Here is an 18,703-nt window from a genome sequence, read left to right on the forward strand (position 1 = left end):
AATAAGTAGCATATAAAAAAAAATGTTGAAATAAGGACCACTTGACCCAAACATTTCTATCATTAGCAAACAATTTTGCCAAAAATTAGAACTATGCAACACCATATGATGCTTATGCAAACTACACCTCAAAAACTATATTATTGAACAAAACCATCGTTAAAGGGAAACGTGATTATGTTGTAGACATTCATAATATTTAGCAATTGGAAGAAAATATGGACCTTGATCCTTACCAAAGCACAGAATAGAGAAATTAAAATAAAAAAGATATATTCACAAATATGTATTTTTTCTATAAACAAAATTAAGTTAAAATTTCTTAATTATCTGTCATTTGGAGTTGTCTGAGATGAAAAAATAATTGTAGAACTTATATTTATGGAAGGAATGAAATGCTTATGTTTCTGCTATATGAATAACTGGAGAATATTATTTCATCAAAATTATAGAATTCTTATTTAAGAAATATGATAAGTAATTTTTTATGATCCCAACCGACGACCAATTAGTTAATTTGCAGAAATTGTACTATAACTTTTTTGAACTAATTACAATGCTAAAATAATTTCTTCTAACACTCGAAAAACTTGGTTGAAAAAGTAACAGTGTTTTTTTTACCCTTTTAAAAAAATAATTATCCAAAAATTCAAAAAACACATTTATAAACAAAAATAAATATTAATTAAAATAAAAAATCTATCAATATAATTTTCATTTTATATTATTTTAAAATCCAAATACAAAAAAATAAAAAAAAATAAAAAAACAAACACAGTCCAAATATGAATACAGGAAATCATATTAGACACGTTTCCCATCCTAGAAGGAAATTTCAATTCCAACTATCAATTTATCATTATTATTAAATTTAATTAATTCTCTCATTAGACGTATTTTGAATCGTACGTCAAATGTTCTTTCTTTCTTTTCAATAAACAAACACACAAAGCCTCTTTTCTCCTCTGTAGCTGCCAACTTCACCTGAAACTTCCTTAAACTCAATCAACCCCACAAAGCGCTTTACCTCACACTCTACATTTGCATGCGCCAATTTCAATACCAAATTTCCAATCCCAATTCCAATGGGTAATATCTGCGCTCGTCTCAAACCCAAGCCATCGCCAACACCCTCTACAACGAAGAAGCGTTCCTCAAACGCTTCTCGCAGAGAGAAGAAGCTCGACGACGCCGCGATTCGCGAACAGGCCATAGCCGCTGCTATTCTCTTCAAACAGCATCAACAACAACAACAACTTCAACAACGATTCGATCGCTCCACTTCCCTTCGTTACCCCAATGGGGTCTCCAAAAGGAACAACGCCTTGCCTCGTAGTTCAAGTTCCAGGGCAAGGTCCCTTACTGACCCTCTTCTCCAACCTCATCAGCTTGTTAACCAGGTAATCTACATTAAAAAATCGATTAAATCACACCCCTGTTTCTATTTGAAGCAGGAAAAAGAATGGTTACGTGATTTTTTTTCTTTAATTTTTTTTTGTTGATTTGGTTTGTTGCATTCATGCAGGTAATTTTGATGATTTAGTTAATTTTGGAGTAATGGGGTTATTATTTTATGATGTTATAATGTTTTCCTTTTTATTTTTAAACTGGTTTGCTTTCATGGGTGTTACTATGATGTGGAAGGAAGGCTATATTTCTTGTTGGTTTTGATGCTTATTATGACTATTTTTTCTTTCTTTTAAAATTCAAATTTAGGCCTTGCTTGAAGACATGGTCTTAAAGTAGATGATGATATGGGAAATGAAATAAGATGTTGAATAAAATGAAAGGGTTCTGGAACGGATTGTTCTGTGATGATCAGGTGTTATCCCCCCTAAGGCTTATATCAGAACTGTGTTGGGAAATAAAATAGTTAGTTTTATTTACATCCCATACTATTATTCGTTCAAGAGGCAATTGTGCAGGCACGTGTTAAAGCATTATGGTGGCATGTGCTATAGGAACTTAACATTGAATTTTCTACAAGAATAATGTGTTTTAGTCTTGAATAAATGGAGGGTGTATGAAGGAGGTGAGATTTGACCTTTTGAAGTGTTTTTTACTGAAAGTTAGGTGTAGCTTTGAAGGGAACCTTGTTTTGCCTCTTTCTTGTTACAACAGAGATGTTGACGTTTCTAAAATGACTTTGAAACTAAGATGGATTAGTGCTGTTGTTTCTGATGTGAGGCTGTAAATGTATTGTTTTCTGAATTAAACATTTATATTAAATCCCTGTCTTCTTTTGATTCTGGTATGGTTTTGCATAAAACAGGAATCCATTTTATTAATTATTTATTTACTTTTGTAACTATAGCAAAAAAATGGTATGATGTTCACACCTTCATGTTATGTGGTAACTGGGGACACATTATTTGTTTTGAATTTAAATATTAAGAGTTCTTCATTTCATCATTTCCCTGCCATCTTTTTTGGTTTGTTTTCTTAAGCTTACACATGCAGGTTTTCAATTTGACAGGGTATAAAGGTTGATGATCTAGAGATAAATCATATTGTCCTTGTTCATGGAGGTGGCTTTGGGGCTTGGTGTTGGTACAAATCTATAGCACTTCTAGAAGAAAGTGGTTATAAGGTAGCTGCCATAGATTTAACTGGTTCTGGAGTGAGTTCATTCGATACAAACAGCATTACAAGTCTGTCACAATATGTGAAGCCACTTACTGACTTCCTTGAAAAACTTCCTGAAGGTGAAAAGGTACTTATATTGCTTTCTGATTTTATAACTAACAGAATGACTTTCAGCAGGGGAGGTAAGATGCTTGACATTTAGCTTTATAATATTTTTCAATCATTGCCAGCTTCCTATCAAAGTTATGGCTTTTGTGACTTGTCTTCTCTCTCCCTCTATCTCTCTTTCCCACATATGCACCCCATCTCTATATCTTTTTCTGATTAAAATTTAAAACTGTGTTCCCAATATATATGTGTGTGTAAGCCGTTGTAGTGTAGATTCCATTATAGACAGCCAAGGAGAAAAGTTAGGGAAATGGATTTTACAATGGTTAAAGATATAATTGCGACATACATAAAACAAGTTGTTGCCTTACTGATGGTTGAACAGCAAAGGAAAGATTATCTGGTTATCTTAGTTACTTGCCGGCAATTGGAGTTACATTTTACTTGAATCCATCTATTCTGCAAAAATTAGTAACTGCATAGGATATGATGCGACATTCTTAACAGTGTTGCCATAGTCTTAGTTTTTTCTCTGTATTTTTCTAAGGGTTAAACTTAAAAGATTCTATTTAGCTTTTTACAGATGGAACTAATTGTATTTGGAAACATACGATGGTCTTCGTTTCTTCCATTTAAATCATGTTGGTGAAAATCTGTGTGAAATGTTAATGTTTCACCATCTTTACACTCTGAGGAGGACACTGATGGTTTGTTATTGTCTTATTTGGCATTGTTGCTTCGATTAGATATTTAGCATTACAAAATCTAAGTCTGAGAATAAGTTCTCTGAGAATATTTCGATATATTTCTTACTTTCTTTCGAATTCTTATGAAGGTGATCTTGGTTGGTCATGATTTTGGTGGGGCATGTATATCATATGCAATGGAGTTGTTTCCTCGTAAGATTTCCAAGGCTATCTTTATTGCAGCAGCAATGCTGACTAGTGGACAAAGTACTCTTGATATCATTTCTCAACAGGTTTTCCATCTCCTGCTAGCATTATGATTGATATATCTTAATTTTCACTTGCTATGTGATCAGAAACCTAAGAATCTATATTAAAAAGTTACACGAAGCTTGTAAAAAAAAAGGGGAGGTGAGGTGGTGGGGACTGGGAGTCATTATAGTTATTTTATTATTGTGAATTTCTGCACAATTGTTTGAACAAACAACCATGTACAGATACGTAGTTGTATCCTTCAACAATCACTCCAGTATTTTTTTAATTACCTCTTTGCATGTGGGTATGAGTGGCATTTGCATTGCAAAAGGCAGTGCATTTTATGCTCATGTCATTTTGCCTCAATTCTATTATGTTCCATTCCACCTATCTGAAAGATGAAAAGCCATTTGCAAGATTTACACACGTGCTTTATAGCTAGCACATGATATGCATTAACTTATTGCTAAACGGACAAGCTTACCATCATCTAGTAAAATCAAAACATCACACTCTTTTGGAGTAGAATCTTTGCTTTTTAGAAGGGACTAAATTGAAAACAGAGACAGATGGTGTCATAAATATTTTATGATTTCTGCTGGTCACATGCAATGCAGTTACGTTGTCTATAAATGAAGAATTATTGGATGATGATTTGATTGTGGCTATATGTTGCAGGCAGGTTCAAATGATCTTATGCAACAGGCTCAGGTTTTTATATATGCTAATGGGAATGATCGCCCTCCCACATCTTTTGATCTGGACAAGTCATTGTTGAGGGATTTGTTATTCAACCAAAGTCCCACCAAAGTAAGTTGTAGTATAGACGCAAATGTGCTCTTCTTGGGTAGTGTCAAAGAGAACAAACAGGAGGCTTCCCCTGCTGTTAATTCATAGGCATTTATTTTAATTAAAATAGCAGTACCTGTGAAATGACTCATCATTACTTCATATCCAATCACTTTTTCAGTCTGAGTTGACAAGGAGATGCAAACTTTTTTTTTTTCTTCTTTTTTTTTTTTGTGTTTGAGGGTTAGATTTTTATGTAGTTAGTTGATCTTAGATTTATTGGGGACTCAACTGCTCATCAGAGTGAGAATTTTGACTATTGAAAAACATATTCGGGACGATAAATGAAATTGTGCAATTAGTTGAATTGCTGGAAGCTGCTTTATCGGTGCTGCATAGTTTTCAAATTTATATTTTCATAGTTGTCGGTTGAACTCTACAGTTTAACGAGCATGTTGCAATTAAAGATTTAATATTTCTCAAAAGATTTATCTTAGTCTTTTATAAATGATACCCTTGTGGACCATAACACTAAAAGTATAATATATTTTGTAATAAAGTCTTTTTGTGAGATCATTTCTGTCATGATCTCTCCCTAAACAAACAAATATGGTCTCTAGCATTAGGGGATGAATTTTTAAATATACTGACTACTATGTAATTAAGTAATATATGATTAGGAATCTATGCTTTGTTTTTGTCTCTCCTTTTTAGTAGTTAGATTGAGCTTATATCTATTTCCTCTGCTCCTCCTTTAATTGCTTTCTAAATGCAGGATGTGGCATTAGCATCTGTCTCGATGCGGCCTGTACCATTTGCACCAGTTTTAGAGAAACTTTCCCTTTCAGACATGAAATATGGATCTGTAAGGCGGTTTTATATAGAAACTCTTGAAGACAATGCCATACCCATTTCACTCCAGGAGAACATGATAAATGCAAGCCCCCCAGAAAAGGTTTTCCGTTTAAAGAGTGCTGATCATTCTCCTTTTTTCTCAAAGCCTCAAGCTTTGCATAAGTTATTGGTAGAAATCTCAAAGATCATCTGAAAACATTCTTTACTTAAATTGTTTGTGAAGCCCCACCCATGGTTAAGCTTCACTGACATGAAATAGGAATGTGCAGTTGCCTTATTATGGAAGAGTATTATTGTGTGCAAGTTACAGGTTTCACTCTTTCTCCTCTTCTTTTTTGGAGTTAAATTTGGAAAACTAGCTTGTATAATCTGTAACTTGTAACTGGTTTTGCTTGCAACATAAATTCCGTTTTATATTGCAAGTATTACCATAGTAAAAAGTGACAATATCTGCTGATCAATGTTGCAAGTTACCCTCCTACACAATTAAAAAAAAAATAAAGAACTTTTACCTTGCCACTGATTAGTAAGTCCAACGGCAACACCACGTTACACCGTAGTAAGAAAGCATGGGAAGGCAGAGGCATCGCAAGGATGAAAATGTCCTGGGCATCAAATGTGTTTACATGCTTTTGATGTTCCCTTGATACTGCAGGTTGCTTACATTATTAGAATCCTGGAGACTTTTTAGAGATTTTTTTTCCAGGTAGTTTTCCCCATTATTTTTGCATGTCACTCTAAATATAACAAGTATTTTATACCTTCAGCAATGAGTGAATAAATTTATTGTGCTTTAAATATTGCAAGATAGCTGAGATGCCCTAGTGCTTTGTTTGATCTCTTAATGATTTATGGTGATTGGAGATGTTGATATCTCGCATGGGAGTGGTTGGATTGATTAATATCATTAACATTGAGGCTGGAAAAGTCGATAATATAATTAAAAAATGGTCGTTAAATCCAGTTGAGAACTGCATTTTATAGATAATGATTTTACTGACCATTGTCTTAAAAGAACAATGATTAAAGAATTAAAAGTGAAATTTCGTTGCAAAGTGTAACAAATACTATTGAATATCGATATAGACATGAACTGAAATTTGGTACTCCATTCTTTTAGCCTGTCGTTTAAGAGTATACTTAGAAATAAAATAGTAATTTAATGCTACTTTGGAATTTGAAAAAGACAAGTAAACAGATATTAACATGATAATTAAATTAATATTAACGACTTGCAATAAGAATAAATATGTAGTAAATTTTTTTTTAAAAATATAGTATATTATAATATTTAATACAGTACTAATATTAAATGTTATAATTTTTAATAACAATGATTTATTAATATTTATTGTGTTTTCTACTCTTGAGCATAAGTTAAAAAAATGGAAGAAGTAGAGATAGTAGATAATACCTTAGAGAAGTTCAACAGCATCCTGGGATTTATAAACGACAATAATGACTAGTAACTTATTTTTTAATATTATAATTGCAGCTTTCTTCTGTTTTTATTTTCTTGGTCCAGGAGTGGGGTAGGGATTGGGCGTTTCAGCCTTCAATCCATTAGTAACAGTAGTAAGAAACAAATTAGATGTTAGGGGGGCACTTGATTTGGGCTTTAGCCTAGTTGTAACTACAAAAACTGTCCTTTTCCGTAAAAGGAAAGAAATGAAGCAAGTGGAAAAGAAGAGACCTTCACCCCAAAAAAAAAGGAAAGAGACAATGGGTAATCCAATGTCTTTTGGTATATATGCGTAGGTGTATGAAGTTTTTTCCAACTCAGAAAAACATTGATGTGTTCATAAAAATGAATGAACAACAACTTAAAGATTTGAAAAGGTAAGCTATTCTTTCATAATAAAATCTCAAACCGAGTAAATATATTTAATGTCCTTCTCTAACACTTTCTTTCCCCAACAAAAAATAAATAAATTTCCATATACTAACATTTTAAAAATTGTCAAGTGCTTTCACATAAAAAAAAGGTGTCAAGTATTAGAATAATATTTGTTAGTATAAAATTTGTCTGACAAAAAATAAATTATAGTAAAGAATTTCAATAAAGCATTATACTGGTGTTTATGTATTAATAATATATAGTAATATTTTACACTAATAAAATTATATGTCAGTATAATATATCACGTTGGTTGTACAAACTCAAAATATTGATCCTGGAAATTTAATTCTTATTAAAAAAAAAATTATATTGACGAAAGCTAATCCAACAATATATGGTCAGTAAATAACAATTTTTTGTTGTATTAAGGATTGTATATTGTCTCTATTCTCATTACCAATCTATTTTCAGACACTTTCTTTTAAGTATTGAATTTAAGTCTTTTGCATAATTTCAATACTTAAAAATACAGAAATTTCAAAATAATGTTAATAAAAAAACATCTTAAAATATAAAAAACTAAAATGGTGAAAAAAATTTGAATCATGACAGGTAACACAAAACAATTAAAAAGATAAGATATTTTTAAGAAAGATGATAATTTAAAAAATTCTAAAAATATTTCAGCAAAAAACTATTTTAAAAAAAGCTTATTTAAAAAAAATGACATTTTAAAAATTGACGAAAACTTCTTGCTTGTGAGAAAATTTGGCGCCTCCTTATATCTCTTACAATAGAATACAAAGTTCTCATAATCATCATAATCTTAAAGAAGCTGAGCAAAAGAATCCACTCTTCCCTTCACTGTCTTGAAACAATCTGAAATTTTTTCAAGTATGGTAAAGTTGGGAAAGAAGAAAGTTGGGAGTGAGATATGCCTCTTTATACTTTTGTTTCTCTTTCATTTTCTGTTTCCTTTCCTCGTTAGCTCATACACTCCTCCTGATAATTTTGCTGTCAACTGCGGCAGCTTCGAAAATATCATCTTTCAAAATCGAAACTGGGTCGGAGACGTTAAAACGATGCAGTTTTCCATAATTGAATCACAGACTGAGAAACCATCTATCTTAGCCCACACTCTGAAATCTCTTTCACATTTCTCTTCAGGTTCACCTAATACTACTACTCCTTTTAGCTCCGCACGCATCTCTACCTCCAAATTCACCTACTCCTTCTCTGTCACTCACGGCCCATGGTTCCTTCGGCTTCACTTTAATCCAACATCCTATGACATCTTTGAACACTACAAGCCCCTCTTCTCTGTCAAAGTGGGCAACTTCACCCTTCTCAAGGACTTCAACCCCTCGCTTTGGGTTGTCAACGATGATGACACAATCATCAGAGAATTCTGTATCAGCAATGAAACAGCAGGTACGATACTAAACGTAAATTTCCTTCCTACCACCAATCACTCCGATGCCTATGCATTTGTCAACGGGATCGAGGTCGTGTCTATGCCTCCCTTTCTCTATTACAGTGATCCGACTGAGATATATACTCCTAATTTTAAGCTTGTTGGTTCTGACAACCAATACCAACTTTATAGTGACAAAGCTCTGGAGACACGTTACAGAGTCAAGGTTGGTGACATGCAGGTTCAACGAAACCAAGATACTGGTATGTTCCGTTATTGGGACTCCGATCGTCCCTACATTTTGAAGGAATATCCACAAAGTGTACAAAGTGACTATACACATCAACCAAACTATAAAAATGAGGTTGCTCCAAATTACACTGCACCGGCCATTGTATACATGACAGCTCGAAGCTATGGGATGGATGCAACCGAGGATTACAATGTAACTTGGGAGTTTGAAGTAGACCCGGAGTTTGTTTACATGGTGAGGTTACATTTCTGCGAGTTTGACTATCATGTTCATTATAAAGGCGACAGAGTTTTCCAGATTTTTATTGATGATAACTTGGTTGAGGAGCTCGCGGATGTGATAAACTGGAGTGGTGGTAACCTAATTCCTGTTTACAGGGATTATGCTGTGATTATGTTAGGCTCTAAAAATTCCAATCTTTCAATCAAGCTCCAACGACTGCCAAAGGGAGTTATCACTAGATACCGTGATGTCTTATTAAATGGTATCGAGATTCTCAAAATAAGTGACGACAATGACAATCTTGCTGAACCCAATCCCGATCCGCGTCTATCTCCCCACCAACAACAAATATTGCAAACTCAAACATCCAAACACAAAAGCCCCATCATCGTGATCATAACAGTTGCCGCAGTTTCAGGCCTCGTGCTATCATCTATTATTGGCGTCATAGTTTTTCAGCGAAGGAGAAGAAGAAGAGCCCATGACACGAAAGAAAACCCACGGAAGACGAAGACTGAAGGGTCATCTCTGCCATCCCATTTGTGCCGATACTTCACCATCGCAGAGATCAGAGCAGCCACAAACAACTTGGACGATGCTTCCATCGTCGGGGTTGGAGGGTTCGGCAACGTGTACAAGGGTCACATCGATAGGGACACACCCGTCGCTATCAAACGCCTCAAACCGGGTTCTGACCAAGGTGACCCCGAGTTCAAGAACGAGATCGTGATGCTCTCCCAGCTTCGTCATCCTCACTTGGTGCCCCTATTTGGATACTGCAATGACGGCGCTGAGATGATCGTCGTCTATGATTTCATGCACCGTGGCTCTTTCCGCGATTATCTCTACGGTTCTGATAACCCTCCACTTTCGTGGAAGCAGAGACTTCAAATCTTATTGGGTGCTTCAAGAGGGCTGCATTATCTTCATGCGGGTGCGAAGCAGAGTATCATTCACCGTGACGTGAAGAGCACAAACATCTTGTTGGATGAAAATTGGGAGGCTAAGGTTTCTGACTTGGGGTTATCCAAAGTGGGACCCAATGGGGTGTCGAGGACACACGTCACCACCACGGTGAAGGGGAGCGTCGGGTATTTGGACCCACAATACTACAAGAGTCAAAGGTTGACTCTTAAGTCTGACGTGTACTCATTCGGTGTGGTACTTCTTGAAGTACTGTGTGCGAGGCCACCTTTAGATCATTCGTTGGACAATGAGAAGGTTTGTTTGGTTGATTGGGTACAGAGATGTTATGATGAAGCAGAGATTCATCTCACGGTGGATCCATTTCTAAAGGATTCTATTACAGCTGAATGTTTGAAATGTTATAGCGACATGGCTTTGAGTTGTTTGCTTGATGATCCGAAACAACGGCCCTCAATGACCGATGTAATTGAGGCCCTAGAGCTTGCAATTCACTTGGCAGAGGATCAGCATCATCAAAATATCTCAATTAGTTTTTAGGATCTTATAAATAAGACGTTCTAGTGTTTCTCTAATAGTGATATGAATCTTGGTAAAAAATTAGCAAAGGTATATAACGTAATTTTAGCCAGTAATTTAACAAGAAGCTTGGGTTTTTGCTATGGATTTTCTAAGAATAAGAGTCCAAGAGGTCTATAGAAGTCATGCGTGCCAAAGTTTTACTTAACCCGTCATATTTAGCAATATAGAAAACACACGTCAGATCTCAACGGTAAACATAACCTCAAACCTAATAACTTCCTCTCTACGCATGCAGAATGTGTTAAAGTTATGTATATAATTTTCTAGGATTATTCGGGGCGTAAGATATGTTGGCATGACCTAATTTCTATAGAAAGAATTCATTTCTCATTTATTTATAACTGTGATAAAAGTTAATTATAATTTGAGGTTTATTGGTTACGAAAGCTAATTGGGTTGATTAACTCATGCTCGCCTTTATTCTACTTGTATCACGCCATTGACTGTCGATCGCCAAGTAAATTGCAAGGAATATAATTATTTGACACCTCTTGAGACATATACATCAAATGGGAAGAAAAAGACATGATTAAAATATAAATAACACGGTAAAACTAATTAAGAATGTGATAAAAGAGAAAGAGGTTGATAACAAGAGAATTACATTAGTAGAAAAAAATGGATTTTTACATAGGTTAACAAAAGCTTTTTACATGAGTTCTACATTCAATGTATATGCGGGCAATGCAGAAACATCGGTTATTAATAACTGATATAAAAAATGTAACTTTCAGTTGTTTATAATAATCAATGTAGAAAATATTTATCATGTTCATGTTCATTTTTTCAATGATGTTGGTGTTTCTCTTTTTTGACAATTTTAATATTCGAGTTAATATTATCAATATATTTTCTCACATTTAAAGTACTGTTTAAATTAAAATCTATAAACGTTAGTATTCATCTTGTTTGTCACTGTTCATCTTTATTTAAATTTGTAACATAAAGAATATGTAGTGTTTATTATTGTTGCATTCGCTGGTCAATAAAAAATATGTATAATATGCATGTTCCTAACTAACAGAAACTTTAGAAACTTCAAAAAAGTATTTGCATTTATCTCTAATTTATGATGTTATTTCACTTGCTCATATCTAAAAATTTTAAATTTGAATTGATTCTACATCAGTTTCCATAAACAACCGATGTAGAATATACATTTTACATCGATTGTTTTTCTAACTGATCTAAAAAGTATATTTCAAAAAGTTTAAAAGGCTACAATTTTTGGTACAAAACTTTAACTTTTACAAATTATATACCTATTTTTTGGAAATGATGAAACAAAAAATCAAGAAAATAGTAAAAAAAAAAAAGGAAAAAAATTAGAAAAATAGGAGAAAACATTAAAATTTTGAAAAAAATAATTGGTCCAACCCCTTTAAAGTTGGACAAATCTCGTAAAATTATTTGAAATAGACTAAATTTGTACAACTCAAAATCGTGTGCTAAAAGTTATGTCTATTTAAAAGTTATAGCTATGACTGTAAAAAAAATAAAATTACAGTACTTTCTTCATCAGTTATAAAAATAACCGATATAAAAAAGTTTGCATAAATTTTAAAAAAAGTCATCACATTTTTTCTACAATAGTTATTTTTAGAACCGATGTAGAAAGTATATTTTACATGAGTTATTTTGACATCCTGTCAATATAGAAAAATTTGCATAAATTTTAAAAATATCACTGCATCACTTTCAACATCATTTCACATAGAACTGATGTAAAATCTTGCTGTAGAAAGTGTTTTTTGTACTAGTATTAAGGTGTGTATAAAACTTAAAAGGTATAAAAAAATAGTATTTTTAAAAATTATTAGTTATTCAATTGATAGAAGTATTGATTGTTTCAATTTACATTAATTTAACTATTCAATTGATAATAATAAAATATATATTTTAATATTATATAATATAAAATATAAAAGAATAAGGTAGTTAAAATTTTAAATTAATATAAAATGATTATATTATATGTTTTATAATATAAAAATAGTAAAACAATCATAATTTTAATATAGATATTATGTATGGGTTTTATTTATTTAAAAAAAAATACTTAACATAAAATATTTTTTGCTTTGTATATTTTTTGAGTTGATCGAACCAATTATCTGATTGGCCAATCCAATAGTAATGAATACATAAATTTATAATTAAATTATAAATCACAAAACCATGATAGCGAATGGAAAAAGGGAAAAAAGCATCAACTTAAAAACTGAAAGAAATTGACATTGCTGACCTTTTCTTTTCATTCACTATTTCGAATATCTTTGTGGCAAATATTAGCCAAAGACTTAATTCGTCAAGTCTTTGTCTCCCTTCCTCATCCTTTTCATGTATATTATAGGTTTTTATTTTTCTAATTATACACACACACACATACATTCTCTCATTTGAGTTAATAATCCAAAGTAATACTATTGATTAGTATTTGACAAGCCATTAACGTAGACTTTAACAAAATGATTAGAACTGATATTTTGAGCGAACATCTTTCACCAATAATGGAATACTCGTGAATGAAGAACCATCAAAGCCATTTTACTCTTCATGTTATGGCAATATGACTGTAACAAAAATGCAAATAACGTTGCGCTTTACTTAACAAAACTTGTGATTCCAGTTAATTATACGTGTTTTATCAGGCTACATAAGTTTTTCGTCCCATAAATATTACTGTACTTGGTATTGATCTTTATTAAAAAAAAAATAATGTTTAGAGCATTCAAAAGTTTATTTTTATCATTCCAAAATATATAAATATTTACTTTTTGTCAGACTATTTTCTTTTATCTTTTGAAAATATTTGAAACTAAATATTACCTAAAAATTTATAAAAGTAATTACAAAAACAGTAATATTTATATGGTTGAAGATTTTATTTAAGCCTTTTTTAATATGATTGGTGAAATCTATAGCATATGTATTGGCCTGAAACATGTGATGGGTAGAAGAAGACTTTGAAGAAGTCTATCGGAAATATCAATGAGAAAGGCTCCAAAACATCGGTCTCATTATATTGTTAAATTAACTTAACCCTTACGTGACTTACAATTCACTAGTTGGAGTTGAATAGTCTACTGCAGTAGTCAAGTGAATTAACACAAAATAATAATAATAATAATAATAATAAATTAAGGGGAATAAACATTACAGTAAAATATTAATTTAATATTATCAATCTGTTGAAAAAAGAGAGTTTTCCATCCTCTGTCTTTGGTAACACTTAAGTAGAAGGAAAAAGTAAAATAAAAATACATCTTCCAACCCTCCTTATTAAGGACTGATTTCTTAATTTTTTTTAAATACTAGTTAAATATTAATAATTTTTATAAAAATAATTCTAAAAACAGAACTATTTAAAGGATTAAAAAATTAATTATAAGCCTATTTTGATATAATCGGAGAAAACGATAGTAAGCATGCATGAAAGAGATGTGATAGAAAAAGAAGACTTTGCTGAAGTCTATTGGAAATTTTTGCCCCAAAGTCATTGAGAATAGAGAATCAATGAGAAAGGCTCCAAAACATCGTCTCTCAACATTGTTAAATCGATTGAACCAATTGTGACTTACAGTTCACTAGCTAACGTTGAATGACTCATTGCAGCAGCCAGAGTGAATTCAAAGATTAATTAAGGGGCGTCAATAAACATTAAACTAAAATATTAATTTAATCTCTTAAATTTAATTTTATCAGAGAAAAGAGATAGTTTCATATCGTTTATCCTTAGAAGCACACGTTAATTCGTAGAAAAAAAAGAAATATATATATATATATATCTTCTTTTTATTACGATATTAGTATAAATAAAATTATAGTTTTTTCTACACCCAACTACTGAAGTTGATACAACCAAACAAATTCAAACTAATTTTTTTTATATTTATAAGTGTTTTTTGCTTCATTCTTCATCAACTTTTTAAATGTAAAACTTAAATGAATAGTTTCTCTTTTAACTCAACGTATTATTTTGAAAACTCTTCACTCTGAGTTTTGAAAATTTTTGATTTTGCTATAGACACTGATATTAATTATTAAAAAAGAAAAGAGTTATGTCCTCTATCTCTTAAAGCACCTGCGTTTAAAACAAAAAAGAGGAGAAGACGTATATTTAAAGGAAGAAAACTCATCTATCTTAAAAACTCATTTAACATTTTAACTTGATGTCGTATCTTACCTAGCAGATATACTAATACATGAGTATTTGTCGATGCATTAAGGAATTCATGATACGATATACACTTGATTAAATACATACCTTAACACTGCAACCTCCCAAAACAGTATCTTTTCAAAGTAAAAGATATATAAAAACTAATATAAGCCAAAATATTCATGAATTAAATTTGTCTATTATTGCTTCCGAGTTTCTAACTACAGTAATACCAAAAGGTGTTAAAATCAGTTACTAGACCCAATTTAGGTTTCATATTCCATCGAACTGAATTAAAATAAAAAAATCACTTCTTATTTGAACAGTGAAATAAAAATATAAACTCGATCTGGATTTATATTTTATATTTAAATAAATTAAGTTAACTCAAACTTAATAAAAATTTTGAATAAATTAAAAAAAACTTCGTAGTGCCAATCATTTGGTTCAAGATAAAATGTGTTTACCTCATGATTATATATGCATATGGTGTCTTCAATATTGCTAAACAACAACAGCTTTTATATACTTTAAATTTCGTATAACTCTTTATTCACCTTTTAATTTCTTATCATATCACTTCTTGTATCTATAATTTTATCTTTTTATCTCTTCTCGACTCTCGTCTCTTATTCCATATAAAGTGAGAAAAAAATTATTATTTATTTCGAAATAATGATATTTATAAAATACTTCAATTTATTTAGATTAAAAATAAATTGAACTTCTTTTTTACTTTTAATGTTTTCTCAAAGTTTTGAGAAGCTGAATGGCACCTACAACATTGTTTTTCACTTATTCATAGCTAAATAAAAAGTTTGAAACTTGGGCATGGCTTCTAGCGAGGTCTTGGATTCCCAATCTCAGAGAACACCGTAGCAGAAACGAAAGGTTGTTCCTCAGTACTGGCAGAGTGTGTGGTCACCTTGCTGCTCTTAGACCCGTATTCATCAGTGTCACTACTGGTGAAACGCACATCGCTTCCTTCATCACTCATAACACACTGTGTCCCCAGTGGTCTTTCTTCTGTCTTTCCCCCATATTGGGTCCCAACGAAGTCGTTGTTTTCCTCACTCTCCACCAATTGCATTGCAAACTCCAATGCCCCAACAACATCACTCATTGAGGGTCGTTGATTCCCATCATCATGCAAACAACCCAACGCCGTCTGGCAGTAACATTTCTTACACTCTGATGAAATAGAACCCTGTAGAAATGGATCCACCGTCTGATTAACGTCTCCACGATCATAACATGTCCGAAACCAATCAACCAAACTTGCCTTCTGCTTGTCCATGGTACGAAGCAGGGGTGGTCTCGCACAAAGAACCTCCAGAAGTACCACACCGAATGAGTACACGTCAGATTTGAGAGTCAACCTTTGACGCTTGTAGTATTCGGGGTCCAAATACCCAAGGCTACCTTTCACGATCGTGCTTACGTGGGTGGTCGACATCCCCGTTGGTCCCACCTTGGATAACCCGAAGTCCGAAACCTTAGCTCTCCATTTCTCATCCAGCAAGATGTTGGTGCTCTTCACGTCACGGTGAATGATATTGTGCTTCACACCTGCATGCAGATATTGCAGCCCTCTCGCTGCACCCAATAGGATCTCCAGCCTCTGCTTCCACGAAAGGGGTTGGTTATCAGCGCCGTAGAGATACTCGCGGAGAGTGCCGCGTGGCATGAAGTCATAGACGAGGATCATCTCAGCATCGTCGTTGCAGTAACCGATGAGGGACACCAAATTATGGTGGCGAAGCTGGGAGAGCATCTCGATCTCGTTCTTGAACTCGTTGGCACCTTGTTGGGAACCCGGTTTGAGGCGTTTGATCGCAACGGGTGTGTCCCCATCGATGAGACCCTTGTACACGTTGCCGAACCCCCCAACCCCGACGATGAAAACATCGTCCAAGTTGTTTGTGGCTGCTCTGATCTCTGCGAGGGTGAAGTATCGGCACAAATGGGATGGAAGAGATGACCCTTCAGTCTTTGTCATCCGGGAGTTTTCTTTCGTGTCATGAGCTCTTCTCCTTCGCCGAAAACCTATGATGCCAATAATAGATGCTAGCACGAGACCTGAAACTGCGGCAACAGTTATGATCACGATGATGGGTTTTTTGTGTTTGGAAGTTTGAGTTTGCAATATTTGTTGTGTAGGAGGATCGGAATTGGGTTCAGCAAGATTGTTATTTTCGTCACTTATTTTGAAAATTTCGATGCCATTCAATATGACATCATGGTATCTGGTGAACATGACCTTGGGCAGTCGCTGCAGCTTGATTGAAAGATTGAGTTTCTTAGAGCTTCCTTGTCTAGGCATCATCACAGCATAATCCCTGTAAACAGGAATTAGGTTGCCGCCACTCAGGCTTATCACATCGGCGTATTTTTCAACCAAATTATCAGCTATAAAAATCTGGAAAGCTCTATCGCTCTCTTGCTGGATCTTGGGGCTAAACTCGCAGAAATGCAACCTGATCATGTGAGTGAACTCTGAGTTCACTATGAACTCCCAAGTTACATTGTAATCCTCGGTCGCATCCTTCCCGTAGCTTCGAGCTGTTAAGTATACAGCGGCCGGTGCGGTGTAATCTGGAGCCACATCATTTTTATAGTGTGGTGGAGTTGTAAAGTTAAATTGAATACTCTGTGGATATTCCTTCACCAAGTAGGGACGATCGTAGTTCCAATGACGGAACATACCGGTATCATTTCTTGGTGGAACCTGAGTCTCACCAACATTTACTCTGTAAAGTGTCTCCAGAGCTTTATAATTGTCAATTGGGTATGCGATTATCTGATCACCCGTACCCACGAGCTTTAACGAGACATTGGGATAACGGTAATAAAGGGAAGGAGGCATAGACACGACCTCGATCCCGTTGATAAAAGCGTAAGAATCGGAGTGGTTCATGCTAGGAACGAAAGTTACGTTTAGTCTCTCACCTGGTTCTACGTAGATACAGTATTCTCTTGTAATTTGCTCATCCTTTTCAACCCGTGAGGCATTGAAGTCTTTGAGAAGGGTGAAGTTGCCAACTTTGACAGAAAAGAGGGACTTGTGGGCTTCAAAGTTACCATACGATGTTGGATAAAAGTAAAGCCGAACGAATTTTGGGCCTTGAACTACTGGAAAAGAGTAGATGAATATGGAGTGAGAGAGGCGTGCGGAGCTAAATGGAACTGACCCAGCTGTAAAAGAGGTAGCATTGGCCTCGAAAGATGGTGGAAGACCTTGCCCAGTTTGTGGTTCAATGATAGAAAATACATTGGAATCAACGTCGCCAACCCAGGTCCGATTGTCGGAGAGAATATTGCTGCCGGTGTAGCCGCAGTTGACAGCAAAATTTTCAGTGGGCTCGTAGTATGAGTTAACCTGCAGAAAGAACAACAGATGAAATAGAACCACAAAAATCCTGAGGCTGATTTCATTGGGAATTTTGTTTATTGTGAACTTCACCATACTGGTAGAAGTGTTTGCGCAATTTTGTTAATTGAAAGAGTGTATATTTTTAATTCAACTCTTCGCCTGAACGTGCACTTATATATTGCTCGAATTCTGGAAGTGGAAGATATATAATTCGGTTAATGATTCTATTTTTTCTTGTTGTCATGTGTATAGATTTTCTTAATTACAAAATAAAGAAGATTAGGGATTTTTATATTTAAAAATAAAAATGTTTTTATTTGAAATAATTTTACATATTTTATCTTTTATATTTATAATCTTTTATGTACAAACTTTTTTATTTCATATTTACTTTATAAAATTAAAAAAATATTATTATAATAAATAAATATTTTTCTTATTTAATACTTATGTTATAAAATGATAATAGAATTGTTTTAAAAAGTTATATGAAAAGAATTAGTAAAGCTCATGCGTAATTACTCGGAAAAACAAGAAGCCATCGGTCATGAAATTGTCGTCAATTTTGACAGTCAAAATGTTTTGGAACTATTCAATTGTTATTTTTTTAAAATTACATTTTTTTTAGAAAGTAATTTTTATATGGAAAAATTA

General features: G+C 33.4%; 3 protein-coding genes across 3 annotated transcripts; 2 read left to right on the plus strand and 1 right to left on the minus strand.

Moving 5' to 3' along the window:
- The first annotated feature begins 915 nt into the window (after positions 1-915).
- Positions 916-7,186, plus strand: LOC113862847 (putative methylesterase 11, chloroplastic). The gene is made up of 5 exons (XM_027496099.1): positions 916-1,400; positions 2,477-2,713; positions 3,530-3,673; positions 4,314-4,445; positions 5,200-7,186. Exons 1-5 carry the CDS (start codon positions 1,086-1,088, stop codon positions 5,470-5,472), a joined length of 1,101 nt encoding a protein of 366 aa, XP_027351900.1. The 5' UTR covers positions 916-1,085; the 3' UTR covers positions 5,473-7,186.
- Positions 7,187-8,201: 1,015 nt separating this feature from the next.
- On the plus strand, positions 8,202-10,472 carry LOC113862548 (receptor-like protein kinase FERONIA). The gene has a single exon (XM_027495629.1). It carries the CDS (start codon positions 8,202-8,204, stop codon positions 10,470-10,472), a length of 2,271 nt encoding a protein of 756 aa, XP_027351430.1.
- A 4,880-nt stretch (positions 10,473-15,352) lies between these two features.
- On the minus strand, positions 15,353-18,307 carry LOC113861564 (receptor-like protein kinase FERONIA). Its single transcript, XM_027494471.1, has one exon. It carries the CDS (start codon positions 18,140-18,142, stop codon positions 15,515-15,517), a length of 2,628 nt encoding a protein of 875 aa, XP_027350272.1. The 5' UTR covers positions 18,143-18,307; the 3' UTR covers positions 15,353-15,514.
- Between the last annotated feature and the right edge of the window lie 396 nt (positions 18,308-18,703).

The sequence above is a fragment of the Abrus precatorius genome, unplaced genomic scaffold (assembly GCF_003935025.1).
Source record: "Abrus precatorius isolate BTA unplaced genomic scaffold, Abrus_2018 Scaffold3, whole genome shotgun sequence".
Taxonomy (NCBI): domain Eukaryota; kingdom Viridiplantae; phylum Streptophyta; class Magnoliopsida; order Fabales; family Fabaceae; genus Abrus; species Abrus precatorius.